At 52.6% G+C, this 20,315-nt stretch overlaps 1 protein-coding gene across 3 annotated transcripts; it reads left to right on the top strand.

The window, feature by feature from the left end:
• The first annotated feature begins 631 nt into the window (after nucleotides 1-631).
• Nucleotides 632-18,743, top strand: MUC4 (mucin 4, cell surface associated). Of its 3 annotated transcripts, none has more exons than XM_038417757.2 (13): nucleotides 632-849; nucleotides 5,571-8,504; nucleotides 9,153-9,260; nucleotides 9,521-9,660; nucleotides 10,516-10,680; nucleotides 11,073-11,228; nucleotides 12,490-12,620; nucleotides 13,357-13,445; nucleotides 14,057-14,236; nucleotides 15,645-15,797; nucleotides 16,483-16,602; nucleotides 17,344-17,388; nucleotides 18,471-18,743. In XM_038417757.2, exons 1-13 carry the CDS (start codon nucleotides 789-791, stop codon nucleotides 18,473-18,475), a joined length of 4,287 nt encoding a protein of 1,428 aa, XP_038273685.1. In that variant the 5' UTR covers nucleotides 632-788; the 3' UTR covers nucleotides 18,476-18,743. The 3 variants fall into 3 exon arrangements, with proteins under 3 accessions (XP_038273685.1, XP_038273686.1, XP_043348405.1); XM_043492470.1 differs by having other exon boundaries at nucleotides 648-849; nucleotides 9,156-9,260; XM_038417758.2 differs by lacking the exons at nucleotides 16,483-16,602; nucleotides 17,344-17,388; nucleotides 18,471-18,743 and having other exon boundaries at nucleotides 644-849; nucleotides 14,057-14,241; nucleotides 15,645-15,794.
• The last annotated feature ends 1,572 nt before the right edge of the window (nucleotides 18,744-20,315 follow it).

Genomic DNA, 20,315 nt, shown 5'->3' with positions numbered 1-20,315 from the left:
CCTAACTCCCATTGAAACAAATGGGCGTTAGGCTCCTAACTAGCTTTGCCTCTGGCCCATGTTCTAAACTGGCTCCTGTGGTCCTACTATTGATTTGGGCCTGGTTAGAGACCCCCTCCCCCAGGGGCAGCTCCTTGTGGGGGGAGGCTGGAGACGCAGGGCTTTCATACCTGTCTCTGATGCAGAAAAGGGGGTGAGCGGGCTGGGGGCAGGCAGAATTTCAACCAGCCCCCCAGGGTGTGTCTCTGCCCTTACATCCCCTTCTCAGTGTTCAGGTCCCCTAAACGGCCACCCAGGGCACCACACCCCCGGCAGGCATGTTCTCCTGCGGTGTCCCCAGTCGCCCGTTGGGTAGCATGGGCACCCCTGGTATGCTTCTCAGCCCTATGCGGTAGGGACGCCATGCGGGAACTCAAAGCCAAGTGCCGATGCTCGGACACTTCACTTTATTGCCGGGCACTCATGCGAGAGCGACAGGAATGTGTGTTCTCAGGGGCTGGCCAGGAACATGTACAGTAACAGGAAGCTATTAGGGGAGGGGGTTTTTGGATGTGGGGGGGTGTGGGGGAAGAACATGAGGGGGCACAGGGTGTGATGCAATGATTGCAGCCCGCCTTCTTTTGTCAGCCCCTATAAGTAGCTGTGGGCGGGAGCCAGGGGATTGAACCTGTTTCATTCCAGCTCCCGGAGGACGGAGGGAGGAGACCTGCATCTCCCATTAGCTACCTTTTCCCTAGCACACTTCTCTGCCTTCGCAGATCTCACTTGTTGGCGCGCTTCACTGAGACATGGGGACTTGGAGACCAATCCCCTGGACCTTCTTAGGCTGCTGGGTGTGGATTCTACATGGTAAGTCCTGCGTTTTGCTCACTAGTGTGTGTTACTGTAAACTGAATCAAGCTGCTGACACAATCTTGCCCGGCCTCAGAGACAGGGAGGCTCAGAAGCAGAGATTGTAAGAGACTATGGCCTCTTGGTAATGTCTGAAGCTTTATTAACAGTACTCCTGCACTTTTATACCACAGGCTTTCATGAGAGAGGTGACAAGTGCTTTACACAGGTAGGTCTCCTGATAGCTGGGGAAACTGAGCCAGAGAGATTGGAGAATAGAACTTGGGCCTGATCCTGAGAACTGCTGATCATTTCCTCCAAGGTGCTGAGAACACAGGAGTTAAGGCAGCTCCGTATTTTTCAGGTGCTGTGCAGCATCTTGCAGGATCAAGCCCAAGAAGAGGGTGAATTAACCTGTTCTCCTTAAAAATGGTATTTGGTCCCAGGTGGTTCTCTGTAAATCCAATGCATTACAGAGGCATTCTTTGACAGTACGCCAAAGATTTCTGGCAACAAGTTTGTGCTTTGATAAACTGGCCCCACTCCCCCAGCCAGAGGGAAATATGCAAGAAGGTAAAAACGACAGGCCCAGTAATACCCATGTGTTGCCCTTTGCAGAGAAGCTTCCATCAGAGGATGTGAAAGTACTTGACAAACGTGGGGATGTTTTGTTGTTCCCATTTGACAGCTAGGGAAACTGAGCTAGGGTATGTCCTTCTCGGAGAACATAAGAACATAAGAACGGCCATACTGGGTCAGACCAAAGGTCCATCTAGCCCAGTATCCTGTCTTCCGACAGTGGCCAATTCCAGGTGCCCCAGAGGGAATGAACAGAACAGGGAATCATCAAGTGATCCATCCCCTGTTGACCATTCCCAGCTTATGGCAGAGGCTAGGGACACCATTCCTGCCCATCCTGGCTAACAGCCATTGATGGACCTATCCTCCATGAATCTATCTGGCTCCCTTTTGAACCCTGTTATAGTCTTGGCCTTCAAAAAACCCTCCAGCAAGGAGTTCCAGATGTTGACAGTGCATTGCATGAAAAAATCCTTTTTGTGTTTGTTTTAAACCTGCTCCCTATTCATTTCATTTGGTGGCTCCTTGTTCTTGTATTATGAGAAGGAGTAAATAACACTTCCTTATTTACTTTCTCTAGACCACCCATGATTTTGTAGCTCTCTATCATATCCCCCTTTAGCCGTCTCTTTTCCAAGCTGAAAAGTCCCAGTCTTATTAATCTCTCCTCATACGGCAGCCGTTCCAGACCCCTAATAATTTTTGTTGCCCTTTTCTGAACCTTTTCCAATTCCAATAGATCTTTTTTGAGATGGGGCGATCACATCTGCAGGCAGTATTCAAGATGTGGGCATACCCTGGATTTATACAGAGGCAACATGATATTTTCTGTCCTATTATCTATCCCTTTCTTGATGAGTCCCAATATTCTGTTCGCTTTTTTGACTGTAAACACCCCGTCTTCTTGTGTTAACGGGAACGGCGTTGCACTGCTCTGCAGCTTCCTACAATAGGATGTTCCATCCTGTTACAGATACAGTCTGAGCGTTCCTTAGAGACACTCGCTAGCATCTCTGGAATGCGTTGCGTCCCGTTGTGCCATCAGTGGCGCTGATGCTTGGGGCCACGAGCTTTGAAGCACTGAGTTCCAGATTTCAGAGTAGCAGCCGTGTTAGTCTGTATTCGCAAAAAGAAAAGGAGTACTTGTGGCACCTTAGAGACTAACAAATTTATTAGAGCATAAGCTTTCGTGAGCTACAGTGATGAAGTGAGCTGTAGCTCACGAAAGCTTATGCTCTAATAAATTTGTTAGTCTCTAAGGTGCCACAAGTACTCCTTTTCTTTTTGAGTTCCAGATGTATCATCTCAACGCAGCGGCTCTGGTGTGTCTGGAGCAGGTTGGAATGTGCGCAGTCATTGCTAACTGACTGGGTCCATGCACGTGCTGGAAATGCACTAGGCCTGCAGAAACATAGCGCCTCCTCCTGATGAACCCGGAGGCTGCAGATAAAATAAGCAAAAAGGGGGTTTTAAAAATGCCTCCTGCCACTAAACATTCCTGCACATAGAATCACAGACTTTAAGGTAAGAAGGGACCATTATGATCGTCTAGTCTGACCTCCTGCACAACGCAGGCCACAGAATCTCACCCACCCACTCCTGTAACAAACCCCTAACCTGAGCTATTGAAGTCCTCAACTCATGGTTTAAAGACTTCAAGGTGTAGAGAATCCTCCAGCAAGTGACCCGTGCCCCATGCTACAGAGGAAGGCAAAAAAAACCCCAGGGCCTCTGCCAATCTGCCCTGGAGGAAAATTCCTTCCCGACCCCAAATATGGCGATCAGCTAAACCCTGAGCATGTGGGCAAGATTCACCAGCCAGACACCCAGGAAAGAATTCTCTGTAGTAACTCAGATCCCACCCCATCTAACATCCCATCACAGGTCATTGGGCGTATTTACCGCTAATAGTTGAAGATCAATTAATTGCCAAAATTAGGCTATCCCATCATACCATCCTCTCCATAAACTTATCAAGCTTAGTCTTGAAGCCAGATATGTCTTTTGCCCCCACTGCTCCCTGTGAAAGGCTGTTCCAGAACTTCACTCCTCTGATGGTTAGAAACCTTCGTCTAATTTCAAGTCTAAACTTCCTGATGGCCATTTTATATCCATTTGTTCTTGTGTCCACATTGGTACTGAGCTTAAATAATAATGCACATAAAATCTCCCCTCCACCCAAATAAATAAGCCGTGTGGCTGCCTGGTCACAGCAATGGCACTGGCCGCCTAGAGAGGACCCATATCCCACTGTGGGTCCCCTAGAAATTTGCCTATAGGGGACATAGCATCGAGAGCGTTCCCTGAAGGGGGCCCTCTGTGGTGTGTCCCATCCTGGCACCCTCAGGCAGCTGCTCACAGCTGCCAATGATTCTGGGCCGGAGATACCCCCCCATTCCTCCCGGCTCTCCCTACCCACCCACTTGTTCCACCTCCCTGCCCAAGGTCCCCTCCGAACCCCCAGCCCAATCTATCATTTGTCTGCTGCAGTGCCAGCTTTTGTCCTACCCCATGTCACCTTCTGCCTCTCTGAACTGTATCCATCAAAAGGCTTAGAGGATGCCACAGTGCTGGGGGCCTGGATGTTAATGATCTAGGTGGGGCTACACAGTGCAGTGCTCTGGCTGGCGTATAAGCAGCGTGGCATTAGTTATGCAAATGAGCGACTATGTATTCAGCCCCTCACTCCATCTGCACCCTTCTTGCTCCTTCTGCCTGAACAGATGTGCCTACGCGAGGAATCTGGTTGCACCATGACCAGTCAATAGACTAGCCAAACAATACCTCAGCCCAGCGGTTTGGAAAATGCCCCTGTCCTATACTGACCTCTGCAGGGGTGACTGGCTTTCTCACCCCTTGCAAGTCAACTTCCCTAAAACATCTAGCTGACGGCAGCGCCCAGCCTTCTCCGCACCCCCATGAAATCATCTCCCTCTTAAAATACCTGAGAGAGAAAGCTTATGCTCAAATAAATTTGTTAGTCTCTAAGGTGCCACAAGTACTCCTTTTCTTTTTTCTGAGAGATTGAAGCACAGATTCAGACTCCTGGATGGGCCAAAGATACCCTGGTTGGATTCTCGGTCCCTTTTGCTCCCTTTACATCACTCAGGTGGGGTAAAGGGAATGTGTAACCGGCCACAAGTCCTCTGCTGGGTGGGGGAGTCTCTGGTAGGTGTAGAGCCAGCGTAGCCAACTCCTTCCCCTCCCTCTCCACAGCCCCTGGTGCAGGAGAAGGTGATGGGGAGTGACCATAACTCTCTGGCTAGTCCCAGCTGGTCCATGGTTCCCTGGGACCGTTCTGCGCTAAGATGCACCTTGGATCAGGCTGAGACTCAGGGAGTCCCCCAATTCTGCTACCCCCAGTGTAAGGTGGACAAAACAGGGAACTTGGCCTCCTGAGTGTTTTGGGAAAACAGCCATTCCAGTCTGGGCCCCATCCTCGCGGTGAATTTGTCCCAAATTTGGCTTAGGGTAAGCAAGGTAACATGGGTGATAAAGGTCATATTTTGAAGGCTTTATACAGCACTTTCCTGCACTGTAAAGACATTAACTAATCGGTCCTCACACCATCCCTCTGAGCTGGCTGTCACTATCCCGCTCTGATAGAGAGGGAAACTGAGGCACACAGCTAGTGGTTGATGGCCTGCTTTTCCAAGGGGATGGCCACCCTCAGCTTGCCAGCAGCGGCAGAGCAAGGAACTGAACCCAGGAGTTCAGGCAATATGGGGAGGTTACCACACTCGCTCTGCTGCTCAAAACCAACAGGCTGCCCCCCCAAGGTGTCAGAATGGCGTTGCCAAGATGCCATTTGCTCATAGAAGAATGTGCCAGGCCAGGCCCATTTTTAGTAATCCTGGGGGTGGATTACCCTGGGGGGTGCGCAAAAGCCTGAAAACACAGGAAACCAATGGCAAATGTGTAACCTGCTGCCCCTGAAGGAGAAAGCACCTTATGTGGATTCCTTACCTGGCAAACTGAAGTCTAATTGAATTAGCATTGATGCCCGCTCAGTGTCTGAGCCCTTTCCTGGACGCGCCAAAAGGACCCTGTTCGGTAACATTGTCCTGCACAGAGAAGCAATGAGTCGTTTGCGAACCAGGCTGGATTCATAACCAAGCTGCTTCTTAGAATTGCTTACTCCTTTGTTTCATCTCCTCCAGCCTGCGCAGACCCGGGGCCCACTTCTGCTGTCCCAGCTTCTCCAGAGGATGAGTTCACCCCTGGAGCCGGGTCTCCCCCAACGGCGGAGAGCGGTTTGCTCCGTGCCGCAGGCCTAGCAGCCACAGAAACAGCAATCACCTCGGCAGCAGGAGCTCCTCTGTCCCTGTCCGGCCTGGCGGCAAACGCCGGCGTGACGACGTTGCCTGGAGAAAGCACCATTTCAAGCGGCCACGCCAGCGAAGCCAGCGCCTCCTTTCCAGCAGAGGTAGCAACAGCTAGTTTGGTGTCAGCAGTGAATGGGGACAATATAAATTCTGTCCCTGAAACAGTGTCTTCCCCGCCAGAGCCGGGGGCCAGCGGAGGTGAAGCAGCCGAGATCCAGACAGAAGAAGCAGAAACTTCAGTGAGCGCGACAAACTCTTTGCACGCCTCTCCAGAAAACGGGACAGCTGCCATGACTCCAGCAGGAGAAGCAGCTGCCACGCTGGCCTTGTTCTACTCCAGCCCAACAGATCCTCACCCGACCCTCTTCTCACCTTCCGAGCTGGAGGTAACGAGATCCGTTCCTGGCACGTTCCCCGGGGTCACCACCTCCTCTTCTCTCTCTGCGGCTACTGAGGACTGGAGAGCCACACCCGGCACTGAAGGGGGACCAGAGGACTTGGCGTCCACTGGCACGGCTGTGTCCAATGGAAGGTCTCTTTCTCCATCAGCGGGAGAGATGGAGTCAACTCGTGCAGCGTTCCAGTCTCCTGCTGCCTCTGCCACTAAGGCCTCTGTTTCAGAGAGCGAAAGCCCAGGGCATGATGGAGCTAGTGCTCCGGAGTCCCCAGAACCACCGTCAGAGAGCGAGACAGGACGAGGAACATCTGCACCGGCAGGGGAAACATCCCCACCTGCCTTCGTAGCTGGCGGGGAAGAGGTTGGGTCATTAGGACCCGCAGAGACTGAGAGAGAGGGGCTCCCCCGAAGGGCGTTTTCTAGCATTACTGGTTCCACTCACCCGGCTTCAGAGAGCGAGACAGTTACTGGCCCTGCAGCTCCAGAAGGAAGAGGGGATACGGGTAAGTCAGTGTCAGCCACAAATGAGGAAACCCCAATATCTGTGATTGATACCCAGAGCCAACCAAATCCCTCGCCCTTCGACACAGAGCAGAGTCCGGCTAACACAGAGGAGCTACCTACAGGAGATCCGGGGGCTTTGTCCACTGCCAGAACTTCCCCTCGTTCCTTTCTAGAGCCTGGGACGCTGACAGCCATACCTACGCCATCGGGAGAAACACCCCCGTCTGCCGTCCTGTCTCCCAGTGACATCCCTGCTGAGCCATCCATTTCAGAGAGTGAAAGTACAGGATCCTCCTGGGCTGGATTCTCTGGTGCTCCCAGTTCTCCCCAGCCCCCTCCAGACGCTGCAGTAGGGACAGCCCCTGTTGCAGCTGGGGCAGGAGAGGAACTGGCAAACTCTGCCCAGGCTAGTGTGAAGGGAACGCCCCTCGCTCCATCAGTCCTGGAGTCTGCGTCACCCACTGCAGCAGCCAAAGGTCCTGCGGGAGTAAATGTTTCTGGAGGCTTTGCCAGTGGGGTAGCTGCACCCTCCAGTGCAGAGCTAGCAGCCAACAGGTCAGTGAACGAGGCAGCCACAACATCTCACGCTGGCACCTGGAGTGAAACAGATCCCTCGCCCCAGGGCGCAGAGCTGAGTCCAGCTCCCATGGGCGAGCTGCCAACCGGAGAACCCGGAGCGTTGGCTATGGATTCTCCTCAGCCGTCCTTGGCTCGGGAGACCGCCCTGGCCCCAGCACCCTCAGAAAACAGAGGGGATACGGCTAGTCCGGTGTCTGCGGCGCATGGAGAAACCCCAATTTCCAGCCCCAATCTCCAGAGTGTGACAAATCCCACACCCTCCATCCCAGAGCTGAGTCCCGGGGACGCAGCAGAGCTGCCTGCAGGAGAAACAGCAGCCGTGGCCAATGCCGAAGCTTCCCCTCGTGCATCCTTAGAAGACGGGATCCTGCCAGGCAGACTCACTCCATCGGGAGGAACGTCCCCACCTGCCTTTGCATCTCCCAGCAGAGCCCCAGCTGAGCCGGAAACGACGGGCGATGCAACAAACGGATTGTCCGGTGCCCTCGGGGCTCCCTTTCCAGCCCCCACAAGGGAGACGTCTGCAGCCGGCAAGGGAACGTCCGCGTCCGTCTTTGCAGTGCCTGGGGACCCGGCCTCTCTCCCCTCCAACTCACGCTCACCGGGAGGCCCCAGCGCCATGGGTTCTGCTCCTCTGTCTTCAGCCGGCGAGAGAGAAGGAAGAGGCGACGCGGACGTGGCCAACGAGGAAACCACCACCTCTAACCCCGATGCCCAGCCTGCAGAGGCGAGTCCAGCAAGCAGGGCAGAGCTGCCCCCAGGAGAAAGAGGTGCCTCGGCCAATGCTGAGACCTCCCCATATTCACCCGTAGGGGATGGGGGAGCCACAGGAATACACGCCCCGTCAGGGGAAAGATCCCCAGGTGCCTTTGCCTCTCCCGGTGAAACCGCTGCTGGGCCCTCAGCTCCAGAGACTGCATGGCCAGATCCTTTGTTTTCTAGTGCCGCGGTGCCCGTCCCTGCCTCTCCTGAGGGGCCAACAGTAACTGGGCCCGCTGGCGTTACGAAAGAAGCAGCCGTCTCTGCCAGTGACTCAGGAGTCCCTGAAGCATTACCAGGACTGGAGGCACGTACCAGGCAATCGCTAACGACGCTACGCCTGGCCACCTCTCGTACTCCCTCTGCCACGGGATCCCACTCCCCTTCCCTCCATGCTGAGAAGGGGGAAATGCCCCCAGAACGGGGGGCTAACCTGGGTTCGGCTGGTGCATCCCAGGTGTCAACTGCCACCACTCCAGCACTCTCCAGAGGATGGGCAGAGACCCCGTTCCCCATCTTGGGAACAACAGGTATGTCACACACTGAAAACTAGTGTCCCCAGACGGGTTCATTTCAGGCAGTAGCACATTGTGGGTCTCCCGAGCTCAGGTTTGGGGCACGTGGGGAGACCTGGTTTCCTGGGCAGTGCGGGACAGGGGCCCCCGGGATGGCAGGTGGCCAGGGTAGAAGCCATGTTGGTTTTGTGGAGCTCGGTTATGGAGGGTTACTTAGTGTCTTCTGTGAAAGCCCTGGGTTCTAAATGGAAGTGAAGAATTCAGCGCTTGTGATAGGAGCCTCATAATATTTACTCATGTCTTTGATCTGTACTTTATTTGTGCCTAACACCTGGCAGATACCCCACTAGGCCTCTCCCTGTCAATGCAGGTTTGGGTAAAGCCTTGATCTCTGAATACTTTCACAGCCTGATTTCCAACCCAGCCTTTCCCTTTTCGCTGCTGGCTCAAATAACAGAGTGCAGCTGAGGCTAGTTAGGTACTTGACCATCTGGCCATGTGTCAGGTAGTCGAACATCTAATTTATATCATTTGTGCCTGTAATAAGTTGCAGAGGTGTGAAAACGGGCCATAAAAAGCCGACCTGCAACATAAACATCAAGGGTTCTGAGTGCTGTGTGATTTCCTCTCCCAACTCCTGAGATATTGCTTTGGTTGTGTCAGCAGCCCTTCGGTCCAATACTAGAGCAGGGTCTGACCAGGAGAGAACAGCGTCTGTTTCAGCTGGGACCAGAGAGGCCACTACAAGTGGTACAGGACAGTCAGCAACATGTAAGTCACCTACCTCCACTGTCCCCCTGACAATTCACCCCCTGTACAATAACACCTGCTGCTCTGCGGCTGACTCACTGCAGCATTGGGGTCCCCTCTGACCCGAATCCTATGATCCAAGGAACCCGCCTTAATTCCACGCTGCTTCCCCTGCCCAAACCAGGTCTTTTGGTCCCCTGCCATCTGCTCAGTCCCTTTTGATATTTGAAAATCTTTAGCTAGTGAACTAAAGGAAGCTGCTTGTAATCGTTGTGTTTTAGTTGCAGCCGTGCCACTGTATCCGTATGGAGCAAAGGAAATCGATAAGCAATTCGTGGAAAGAAGAGTGGATTTTAATTCCCCTGTGTTCAGACCCGAGATTGGGTTCCCACTTGGGAAAACGCTGCGTGATTCTCTATACGTGAGTCTAAATGAGATGTGCACTTGGCCAGTCCTTTAGAAACGGACAAAGATCTATTGGAACTGGCACAGTGTATTAAGATTTTAGCTGGTTGGGTATAAATGTGGGGTTTTTTCCCTTCATTTTCAACAGATGTGGATTAATTTTTGTAGAAATAAAAATCATTTTTATTGGTGGTTGGAAAAAACGTTCCTTGGATTTTATCTCCCATGTCTGAGCCAGGGGTGTTTTCATGGGATTTAGACGGTTTATTAAGATCACAGTCACTTTCTAATTAAAAAAAAAAAGTTTTGCTATGAAGCAGTAAAAAATTAAAATACAGTGGGGGCTGCCTTTTCCCTCAGTGCCTGCATGGCACCTGGCTCAGTGCGGGCCTGGCTGGTGACTGGATCTCCTAGGCACTACAGCAATATAAACAGCGGTAATAATGATCAAATACACACTACAGTTAGGTCTGATCCCCAAATCCCCTAAAGTCAACGGGCATCTTTCTATTGATGTCAGTGGACTCTGCAGCAAGCCCGTAACTCTCTGTCTACACAGCAAAGAAAAACCCGCAGCTGGCCTGTGCCAGCCGACTTGGGCTCATGGGGCTGTTCCATTGCTGTGTAGATGTCTTGGCTTGCGCTGGAGCCTGAGCTCTGGGAGCCTCCCACCTGGCAGGGTCCTAGAGCCCAGGCTCCAGATATCTGCACAGCGGTGAAGCAGCCCCGCAGCCCAAGCCCTGCGAGCCCGTGTCGGCTGGCACAGGCCAGCTGCGGGTGTCTCGTGGCTGTGGAGACAGACCCTGTGCCTCTTTAGGCATTATTTCATCTCTCCCATGAAGGAGCTAATGTAAGGAATACTGTCGTTTAGTTTACAGACAATGGACAAATCATTTTTCCAGCCTCGGACAGTGATGTGGTCCCATCTCCAGACCCACCTCCCGGAGGATTTACTGGCCACGAGAAAGTACCAATGGTCGCTGCGTTTTGGGCTAATGCGGATTTTTCCAAAGACGTTGGCACCACCTTTTACCAGGTCAGTTTTTACACGTGGTGAGGCCCAGCGAGATGTGCTCAACGTTAGGCACTGTTAGGCTGCCCTTCTTCGCATTATGCAGCGTACGATTTAGCAAGTCATTGGATAGCCTGCCACCGTGGAGACGACTGAGCAGTGGGGTTTATAGGTGTTGCCAGATTCAGCAGTTCCTGCTGGTCCCCTAACGTCTGAGTCCATCCTCACTCGGCATGAAATTCACCCCTTTGCAGAGGGTCTGCTTAAGGCCTAAGCATCGGTTAAGTCCTTAGGCAATGGGAGGAATGCGTGAGTGAGCCGGGGGGTTTCGGTCGCCTTTGATACCTTTGCACGCTTAATGCTAGTTCTGCACTTCCCTGCCCTGGAAGTGTAACATACCTGTGCACAACCCGCAGGAGTTTGTTACTCTGGATTCTGCCGAACATCCGTTTGTCCGAGACGTGGAGGCCAAGATTCAGCGATACCTGAAGACTTCGTACTTTGCAAAATGGACCCTTAAGATCACCTGGGAGAAGGCCCCAGCCTTTCCAGCACGGCAGCCTGTCACTAGGGTAAGTGTCCACGTGGGCTTCAGGAAGCTATTGTCAAAGTGGCTTCCTGCCCCAATGACCCACACCTCCCAGTGTTGGTCAGGCCTAGGCTGCTGCATTGTGTCTGTGTCCTGTGATACGTGGGGCATATTTAGACGCCCCCGGCAGCTTTTCTCAAGAGCGCTGTTACTTCTGGATTGGTCTGGATCAATTTCCAAATGTTCTGGGGAACTTCTATGGGAGGAAGGACGATTCGATGATTAGGATGCTAGTCTGGGACTCGGGAAACTTGGGTTCAGTTTACTGCTCCACTACACAGGTCCCATGTGACCTTGGACCAGTCCCATTCTCTCTGTGCCTCAGTTTCCCATGTGTAAAATGGGACAACACCTACATTAAACACTGTGAAGTGCTCAGATGCTAGTGACGGGGTCCAGATGACCTACAATAGACTGAACTTGTGAACTTAGAGCTAGCATGAAATCAGAACCCGTGCTACCATTATTACTGTGCACTCGTTGAGAGAAGCAAGTTAACTTTTGAGTGTTTCACTTGAACATTTATCAAAGATAAATTCACCCCATGCATGAGACCTATGCAAAAGAGGGCTTAGGTGGGTCTCTAGATAAAGCCCCCTACACTCACTTTTCATTGAGACACCCGAAGTAATATAATCTTTCTGTTTGTTACATGATCAATTGCGTACGGAACTGATCAAAAACTATCATGTGGAAACCAATTTTTAAGGTTTTGTTTCAAACCCTTTGAAATAAGCCCATTTTTTGGTGATCTGGAATTATTTTTCAAAATATATTTTCCATTTGGCATTTATACATATTCTTATTGGAAACCTTTTCAAAGTGGTTATGGGAAGCTTTGCTTGACCAAAAGAGCTATTTTCAGTAACTTAAAGTGTTTGACAATTGTTTTGATAACATTTTTGATAAAACTATAGACCTAAAATGTCACAACGCTTTCCATGAAAAATAAGAAATGTTGACAATGTTTGGTGGCCAAGTTTGCTTGCCCATTCTTTGGTGGCCTGTGACACTTATTTCGAGAATTACACCTGTTGTTGCTTCCTGTGTCAGGTTTTTATGACTGCCATGCTTTCTGGGAGATGCACAGATTCACCCTTACGGCCCATTGCCACAACAGAGAACTCCTTGGTAGCATTCGTGCTGTTTATTGTCTCTCACTGAATAGTTATTTGTACCCCCTCGTTTATACTTTGTGGAACACAGCCTCTTCTTCCTTACCCGTGCACCTTGCATTTCTCTAGACAAACACGTACCAGGCTGTCCTCACCACGGATGGAATCAAGTCTTATGTCCTCATCCTTTACCAAGATGGCGGCATGCAATGGGATTACACCAAGATGGGTTTGACCAATGTGCTGATGGGCTACTCCAGGTGCTATATGCTCACTCTGCTATGGAGCCATTAATATGAATCCCAATTACCCTTTTGCAGCTGGGTAACATTGCAAACTCAGAACTACCATAATGTGCCATTGACCGTGCCCTTATGTCTCACGAGGGTGTTGTGTAGTTCAAATCCAGGCGACTCCTTGAAAGGCTGAGAATTTACAAATATAAATGATCATTGGGTGTCCTGTGAACTTTGGACTGATCAGAATTAAAGGATCTGTCCATTGCTTTGCTTGCAATTTAATGAATGAGAGTCACTCCCGGCTGCCTCTCTCCAGATCCAGAGACCAGCACAGGCTTTCAGTCTTTTAGTCTAGATGAAGCCAAACCAGTCCAACACGACTCAAACTCAAGTTCCCCTGGGAGAAAGCAGAGTGTGTGTGTCTCCTCAGTAACAGGCTACACTCAATGGCGGCAGTTCTCTGCACACTCCATGAAACCTTAAAAGCAGCCCTACCACGCCAGCAAAGGCACTGAAGCTTCAGAGCGCTCAGCACCACAGCTGCTTCCTGGAAAAACAGCCATAGGCTCAGCCTTGTGCTCTGTAAGTTGGAGGTGCTTCTCCATTGATCAGTTGTGTGCCCCCATCCCCGCGTGTATGAGGTGGGCGATGGGATTGGCAGGTCGGGAGTTGTTCCTAGAGAAGTTGCTGGGGCTGGTGCGGAGAAGAACCCTGCTCCTGCCAGGAAGGGTGATGTAGGATTTGCTTTGTTGTTCAGTGGGGATGGATTTTACCGAAATGATGATCTGACCCGAAGGACCCCAGCCGCCAAATATCGCCCCGACCAGGTCAGAGGCTACAACACAGGTATGGGCACCACAGCCAGAGGGTTTCATTCTGCTGAGTGGAGATGGGCAAAGACTGTGCCAAGGTGAGAGATTCCCAGGTTCCCCCAGACGCTGTGGGTGAACTCCTGGCTCTATTGAAATCAGGGGCAAAACTCCCAGGGCTGGCAGTGGGACCAGTCTTTCATGGTGAGTTACTGGTGCCTGATGAACCGCTGAATGGCCACCTGGACGTTCAGCTAGCCCCCCAGGAATGCCCCTTGCACGGCACTGGACCGAGGCAGACATGCCCCTCAGGACTGGCTGTGCCCATGGCCTGTTACTTTGCAAACCGGGGATGATTCCTACGTCCACTCACCGTGACAGTGCCTAGCTGAGAGACCGTCCCCAGAGCTACCGCAATGGTGCTTTCAGTCTCGGAGCGTGAGTTTCTGGAGCGTTCCAATGGCAACATTCGGAGGCTGTAACAAGGCCCAGGTTACCACCCCATTTCAGAAAATATCACCAGTTAGTCTCCTGTACGGTCAGAGTTGTCCAAGAACTCAGCTTAGTCAAGTCTCTCTTTGCCTGAGCTAGTACAATCTTGCTGTTGACTCAGTAGAAGGCAAAACCTGTTGATTGTTTTTGCCCTAGATCTGCGTGGGCTGTGGATATACAGTCTAGCCAGTCATGTGCGTGTGAACTACAGACTGAGGTGTCTGGCCTGGCTTAGCACGCAGCAAGATCCAGCTGGTTGGAACAAGGATCTGCCGTCCTGCCCTTGCTCTCTGCGACATGGGGCATTGGATCGGCACTACCGACGGAGCCGAGGAGGTGGGGTATGCTGACAATGCCAGGGCCAGATGGGCCTGTTAGATCTAGTCCTCACCACGCTCTGAGCGAGGTTAGCTCTAACACGGCACCTCCCTTCACTGTGAATGAGATGGATTCATGGCTCCTCCTTACGAGGCTGTTAGGGGTTAGTATGGAGAAAGCGCCTGCCCCACAGAGAAGGCCAGACCTGCTCATCTCCATGGAGACCCAGCAGCTGAGAAGGGGTGCAATCCCCCCAGTACCTATTCCGCTGCAATGACAGGGAATTAGTTACGTGGGCACATCCCGCCCTAAGCAATGATCTCAGCTCAGCTCTTGTGAGGAGAGAGAATCCCGGTCCCTGCCAGCGGGAATACAATTCATCATGGGCCCCAAGCCCATTCAGGCCCCAAACTCTGTCCCTTGTGGTTTTGGGCTGTCTTCTCAAGAATGGTGCTTAGCCATTTTATCTCGTTCATCCTCAAAACACCCCTAGGGACAGGCAAGCATTGGTAATTAACTCTGTACACAGTGGGAAAACTGAGGCACTGCAGGGTCCATGAATCTTCTCTCCTGCTATGATCTGAGACAGATCAAAGACAGGCCACACCCAGCCTGTGTGCCCAGCACTAGACCAGGCTGCTTTGTCTGGGATTTAGCCTTTGCAGGTGAATTGATACTATTTGCTCATGATTCCCCTTTGCGAGCGAAGCATTGCCTAGAGAGGCTTGAAAGAAACAGCAGCAGGAAATTCACCCAGCTCCAACTTCACTCAGTCCCTCTAGCTTTTTACACTCAGTTGTAGTTTAATGATTCTGGGGTGTGTCTCCCCCCCGCTGCCCCTTGTTGCTGCAGCGTGGGTGGACCCTGGAATCACCACAGCCCGCAGCAGCCACAATGCATAATGAAAAGGAGTACCCGTGGCACCTTAGAGACTAACAAATTTATTAGAGCATAAGCTTTCGTGAGCTACAGCTCACTTCGCTTATGCTCTAATAAATTTGTTAGTCTCTAAGGTGCCACGGGTACTCCTTTTCTTTTTGCGAATACAGACTAACACGGCTGCTACTCTGAAATGCATAATGAGCTGACCAGGGCTGTGATAAGGGGCCGTCAAAGGTCCTGAATGCCCAGTTAGAAACCAGGTATTGCTGGATGTCCCCATTGCATGGTGGGCTGGAGAATAAATCCCGACACAAGAGTACGTGAGTTCAGGGGCTCAGAGGAGCTTTGTGGGAACTGGCTTGCTAAGATCCTGAGCCAAAGCCTGCTGAAATCCAGAGAAACCTTTCCATGACTTCACTGGGCTTTGGGTGGGGCTGCAAACCCAGGGGCTGCACTGCCAGGGAGGCCTTTTGCGCTGCATGGCTCCAGGGCACGTCCACGCCCAGAGTCTGAAAGCTGCCGCGCAACGGGTGGGTTGTTGCAGGTTTGGCGGACGCCCGTGTGACGATGCTGTACCCAGCCTCCCCGAACCAATACGGCGCTGGTGTCCGGTGTCTCTACAACAGCCAGAACGAGCTCATTGACGGGCGGCAGGAGAGATCCTGGAAGGACTCGCGCCAAGCGTCCCCTGACCGTGGTAAGCACGTCCGAGGAGTTTTGGCAACTGGCTCCCCCGTCGTGCAACTGGAGCCATGTGGGCTGGGCCTTCCTCAGCTTTTCGGTGATTTTTCCACGGAAATTAAGATTTTTCTTTGACTGTCTGGGTAGCTGTGAGGCCAATGGGTGCCTGCCCAGTGAAATTCCTAATCTGTTACTAACTGGTGCACACCAAGTGCTGGAGGCACAAGACAGGGCAGACCAGGTTGCAGCGGGATCAGCGTATTACTAATATCAGATCCCGCTAATGAGAATGTCACTAAATTGCTCTGAAATAGGAGTGCCCAGTGTTTGACATTTTTTCACTCAGAAAGGGCTTGGGGCAGAGTTCCTGGGTTAATTAAAATGCTCTCTTGGCTCTAATGGAAGAGTTAGGTGAGCAAAGACTGCAGGATTGGGCCTCTCGCGCTGCGTCACACGGCTGATTCGGCATTCACCATTGCCCATAAACCAGGCTTATGAACCATTTTAACTTCTCTGCACATCAGCTTTTGTCAGTTTGTCTGCTAAGGGACGAGCGACGCGTGGGACCCAATCCAAGAGCCACTGACAGAAATGGGGCGTTTTCTTCACTGACTCCAAGGGGCATCGGATTCTGCCCAGTTTCCTGGCAGATGTTTGTAACTTTTCCCTTTGTAACACTGCGCTGTAATTTCCATCTCCAGATGCAGAGTTAAAGTTGTACGACTGGTGTTGCCGGCAGGCGGGGAGCCCCCAGCTCTGTGCTAAGTACAGTCAGAAGAGACCAAAGATCAGCTGTGTTGGATACAGGCTGCCAAACGAAAGTGAGTTCCTGGAGCTGGGATGCAGGGAGTGCACCTGTCATCTGCCAGCTTAGGCGTTATTTTCCTAGGGGCTGGGGGCTGAAAGTTAATGTCCCTTTGGCCAGTTTAACGACAGCCAGCAGCAAAAGCTAAAAGCACTCCCACGAATCGGTGCATGGGTCGCTTTCTGTCTCCACCTTTATGTTATTTTCGCCCCCTTGTACTGAGTTCTCTGCACATTTGGTGTCGAGATTTCCAAGCAGAACCCACTGGGCCAGGTGAGGATTTTTACAGAATCTGGAGCTGGTTGGCCCTATGGGTCTCTGGGGTCATATGGCCCCAGCTTGTATGGTTGTACTTTGGACATCCATAGGACAGGGGAAAAGGTTGCAGTGAAATGGATCTCTGTGTAGCGGGCAAGCACCAGGCCTATGCACTACTGAAGTGCCACAGGGAGAAATTTACACAGTGTGTAACTGTTCACGCTCACTGTTTCATGCCTTCTTCTTGAGCTGGCTACTGTTGAAGCCGGGAGACTAGATTAGATGGGTCCCTGCTCAGAGCCAGTATACGCTTGTCAGATACAGCAAGTCATACGCTTCTTGGTAAAAGCTCTGATTTCTGCTGCATTAATCCTGTTGTTAGACCAGGATCCCAGCTTGTTAATAAGCTGTCACAATCGGAGGATGCTAGACTCAAGTGAGAGTAAAGAATTACGCGATGCCAGCCCACACCATTTCCTCTCTTTCTTGTCTCCAACAGCAATGTCCTCAGAAGAGGCAGAGAGCTATTCTGAGGAAGGAAGAGGTGAGCACACTGGGCGGGGCTGGGCTTTGCGTTCCTTCCTGCACCCTGGTCCCCTGGCCCAAGAACTTTCTCACTAGCTGAAAGCAGGCAGAGCAGCTCGGAGAGCTGGGAGCTCCACCAGCAGGCAGACGTGGAGCAGCTGATTTGTCCAGGGTGCTGAGCACCTGCAGCACCGGTGAAAGCCAACGGGAGCTGCCCGTGCTGAGTGCAGGGACTGGATTCCTGCAGTGCCCCACCAGGGCCTTTGTAGTTTTATGGGGCTTCCAGCCCCAAGGTGTGCGGGGAGCAAGGGACCCTCAGTGGAGGGAGCTGCATTTCCTCAGAGCACAGGATCTGTCAATGTAAATGTGCCTGGTTGGTTTTGGGAGGGGGGCAGTAAGTGAGCAATTTGTGTGGATCCTAACTGTGCTGCCCCATCGGTGGTAGCTCACTAGCCTTGTTACCTGGCCGCTGTGGTCATTGCTTTCACATCCTGGGCTCTGGCTTTAACAATACACTCCCCAGGGGCTGGTCCTGGGGCTAACACCCGTTGAAATCAATAGGAGTGATGCACCTAAAGAAGCTGGATCTTTGAAGATCCGGGCCCGGTTCATTCTGTCCAATGCGTTTACCACGGCCAGGGAGACAAAGAGCCAACAGCTGTCCCGTGTTATTGCACGATCCTCTCATTTTCATCAACCCCCCCCCCCCAGTGAGAGGAAACATGGGTCGCGCTGATTTCACTCGCACTGGGATGGGCATCGCTAGTCATGTACAATTTCTGTGGGGTTTGTTCACTGACTGGTCTGCAGCTTAGAAGCCTGCCAGGATTTTCCTGGTGTGAGCAGGACAAATTTTCGCACATGGGTGTTGTTCTGCAAGCCGGGTAGCGAATGTCCCATTTCAGCCACCTCCATGCTGCTGCAGGCATGGGTCTAGGCTCGCTACGTGAAGGCAGTTATGCCATGGGCCAATTTCCAACACTTCAAGCTAGGTCCCGCCATCTTCATTTCAGGCCTTACGGTAAATGATGGTTAGGTACGACTGCTGGTGGTGGTGTTTCTTTAGTAGAAGCCCCTGGTGCTTCTTTTTATTCGTTACAGATTGAGACTTCATCTTCTCCAGGTCTTTGGCTATTCTCTACGGCCAGCCTCGCCCCGCTAGCCCCTGCTTCGCTAAATGGGACCGGTAAAGAATCTGTAACATGATGTGAGATCTCCTCCGTGGAGGGTAGGGCTGAAGTGTTCCCGATTCGCAGAGCTGGTGGGAGGCTTTGGGGGGAAAATCCGGCGGGTTTTTGTAAGAGGGCGTCCGTGTTACCCAAAGAGCAATTCCTGTTTGCAAATAAAGACTTGGAAGAGTATTCGCACCAGTGACTGTGTGCCAGCCCTGTGCTTGGAACACGCAGTCCGATCTGGCGGTGGCCGGAACGCCAACCATTGTGGTATTTAAGCACCAGTGTAGGGGATCCCCCAGGCCTGGGCCCATGGATGGGGAACATGCTATGGGGGGAGGTCACTCGTGCGCTGTAGAATGCTTTTCTCTGTGGTGGATCATCACTGAACAGCGTTTCAAAGGGAGTGATAGGAAGAGCGAGAGGGGGGCTGCTGGCTGCAAAAGGAGGGAGCTGCAAGCAGAAGGGAAGGAACCACAAAGCCAGGAGAGCCACTTAACCTTGGACAAAAGGGCTGCTCCTGCTGGACCGGCTTCTGTGGCTAGTGCCAATGACAGCAGGCGGCTGGAGAGCGGGTTGTTGTGAGCGTTTGACAGTCAGTAACTCTGGCCCATGGCACGTTTCTGCTCCCGGCTGGGCTGAGCAGAAGCGGGGCGTTGGGCTCCAGGGCGGACACGCACAATAAACAGGAGTGGCGCATAGGCCTTGTGAATGGCACCCGGTAAGTCCTACCTCAGCCCTGTTCAGAGGCCGTCAGCGGTGCGGGGGCTCTGTGGGAGACATCTGGGCCCGGGTGAATTTCATCCACAAGATGAACAAGTGCCCCAGCCAGAGGCCGAACAAAGGCCAGTTGGTGGCCAGGGAAGGGAGGTAAATTCAAAGTGGGCACATGGTGCAGCATTTTAACAATGGGGCTAACTAACCTTTGCGACAGTGCCCCAGGAACGTGGCGGAGCCGCCAGCACTTGACGGCGAGACCGGACGTCTCTTTCTAAGAGATCTGCTCTCGCGCCGCCAGACATGAGGGGCTGGATGCAGGAATTGCGGGGTGGAAGCCTCTGCCCTGGGTTATACAGTTCTGCCGAAGTGATCAGAACGGTCCCGTCTGGCCTGGGAATCGAGGAGTCCCGACGCCCACCCCTACGCTAATGGCCAGACCAGGGCGCCAGCGTTTTGCCTGGCTGTGTTGACTCACTACAGGTGCGGGAACTCCACGTTCCCTTTGCGCCCCTGGCCTTGCAAAGCAAATACACCCTCACTTCAGCAGCACTTCAGACCTCCCCTCGGTTTGCTTTCACGGCTGGGACAATTTGGCTGGGAAAGGTGGGCACAGTCCCCTGAGCAGTGGGCAGTCTGCAGCCCTGGCACTAAGCCAGCCCTGCTGTGAGTGAGGACTCGTGCAGTGAGGATTCAAGGCCGTTCTCCACCCCCCGCACCCCCTCCCCATTCACTGGGGCCCGGGGTCCAGCCAGGGCGTGGCGCACAGCCTGGGGCCCAGCAGATCAGGGGTGAGAGTACTGGGGCGTGGGGGTGGCTTTAAGGGCACAGGTGGAGGATTTCTATAGCCCACCAACCATGGCCCATAACACGCTTCACAGACATGGATGAGCTGGGACACACCCGTCCCCTCATTGCATGCTGGAGAAGGGGAAACTGAGGCCCATTGAGCAGCCGGGACCTGCCCAAGGCCACCCAGCAGGTCAGAGACAGAATGACAGAATGACAGGGACAGAACCCAGGCGTCCGGGGCCCTGCTCTGCTCACTAGAGCAGCC

This window comes from Dermochelys coriacea, chromosome 9 (assembly GCF_009764565.3).
Source record: "Dermochelys coriacea isolate rDerCor1 chromosome 9, rDerCor1.pri.v4, whole genome shotgun sequence".
Lineage (NCBI taxonomy): Eukaryota > Metazoa > Chordata > Testudines > Dermochelyidae > Dermochelys > Dermochelys coriacea.
Note: the sequence above shows the minus strand (reverse complement) of the source record. Positions and strands in the feature narration are given on the sequence as shown.

What these genes read in the sequence shown, in the direction of transcription:
- MUC4 (XM_038417757.2), top strand. Translation starts at nt 789, where the DNA reads ATGGGGACTTGGAGACCAATCCCCTGGACCTTCTTAGGCTGCTGGGTG. An exon ending in CGCTGCGTGATTCTCTATAC is followed by an intron (nt 9,661 to 10,515) that starts GTGAGTCTAAAT and finishes ACTGTCGTTTAG; the next exon opens with TTTACAGACAATGGACAAAT. An exon ending in TTGGCACCACCTTTTACCAG is followed by an intron (nt 10,681 to 11,072) that starts GTCAGTTTTTAC and finishes CACAACCCGCAG; the next exon opens with GAGTTTGTTACTCTGGATTC.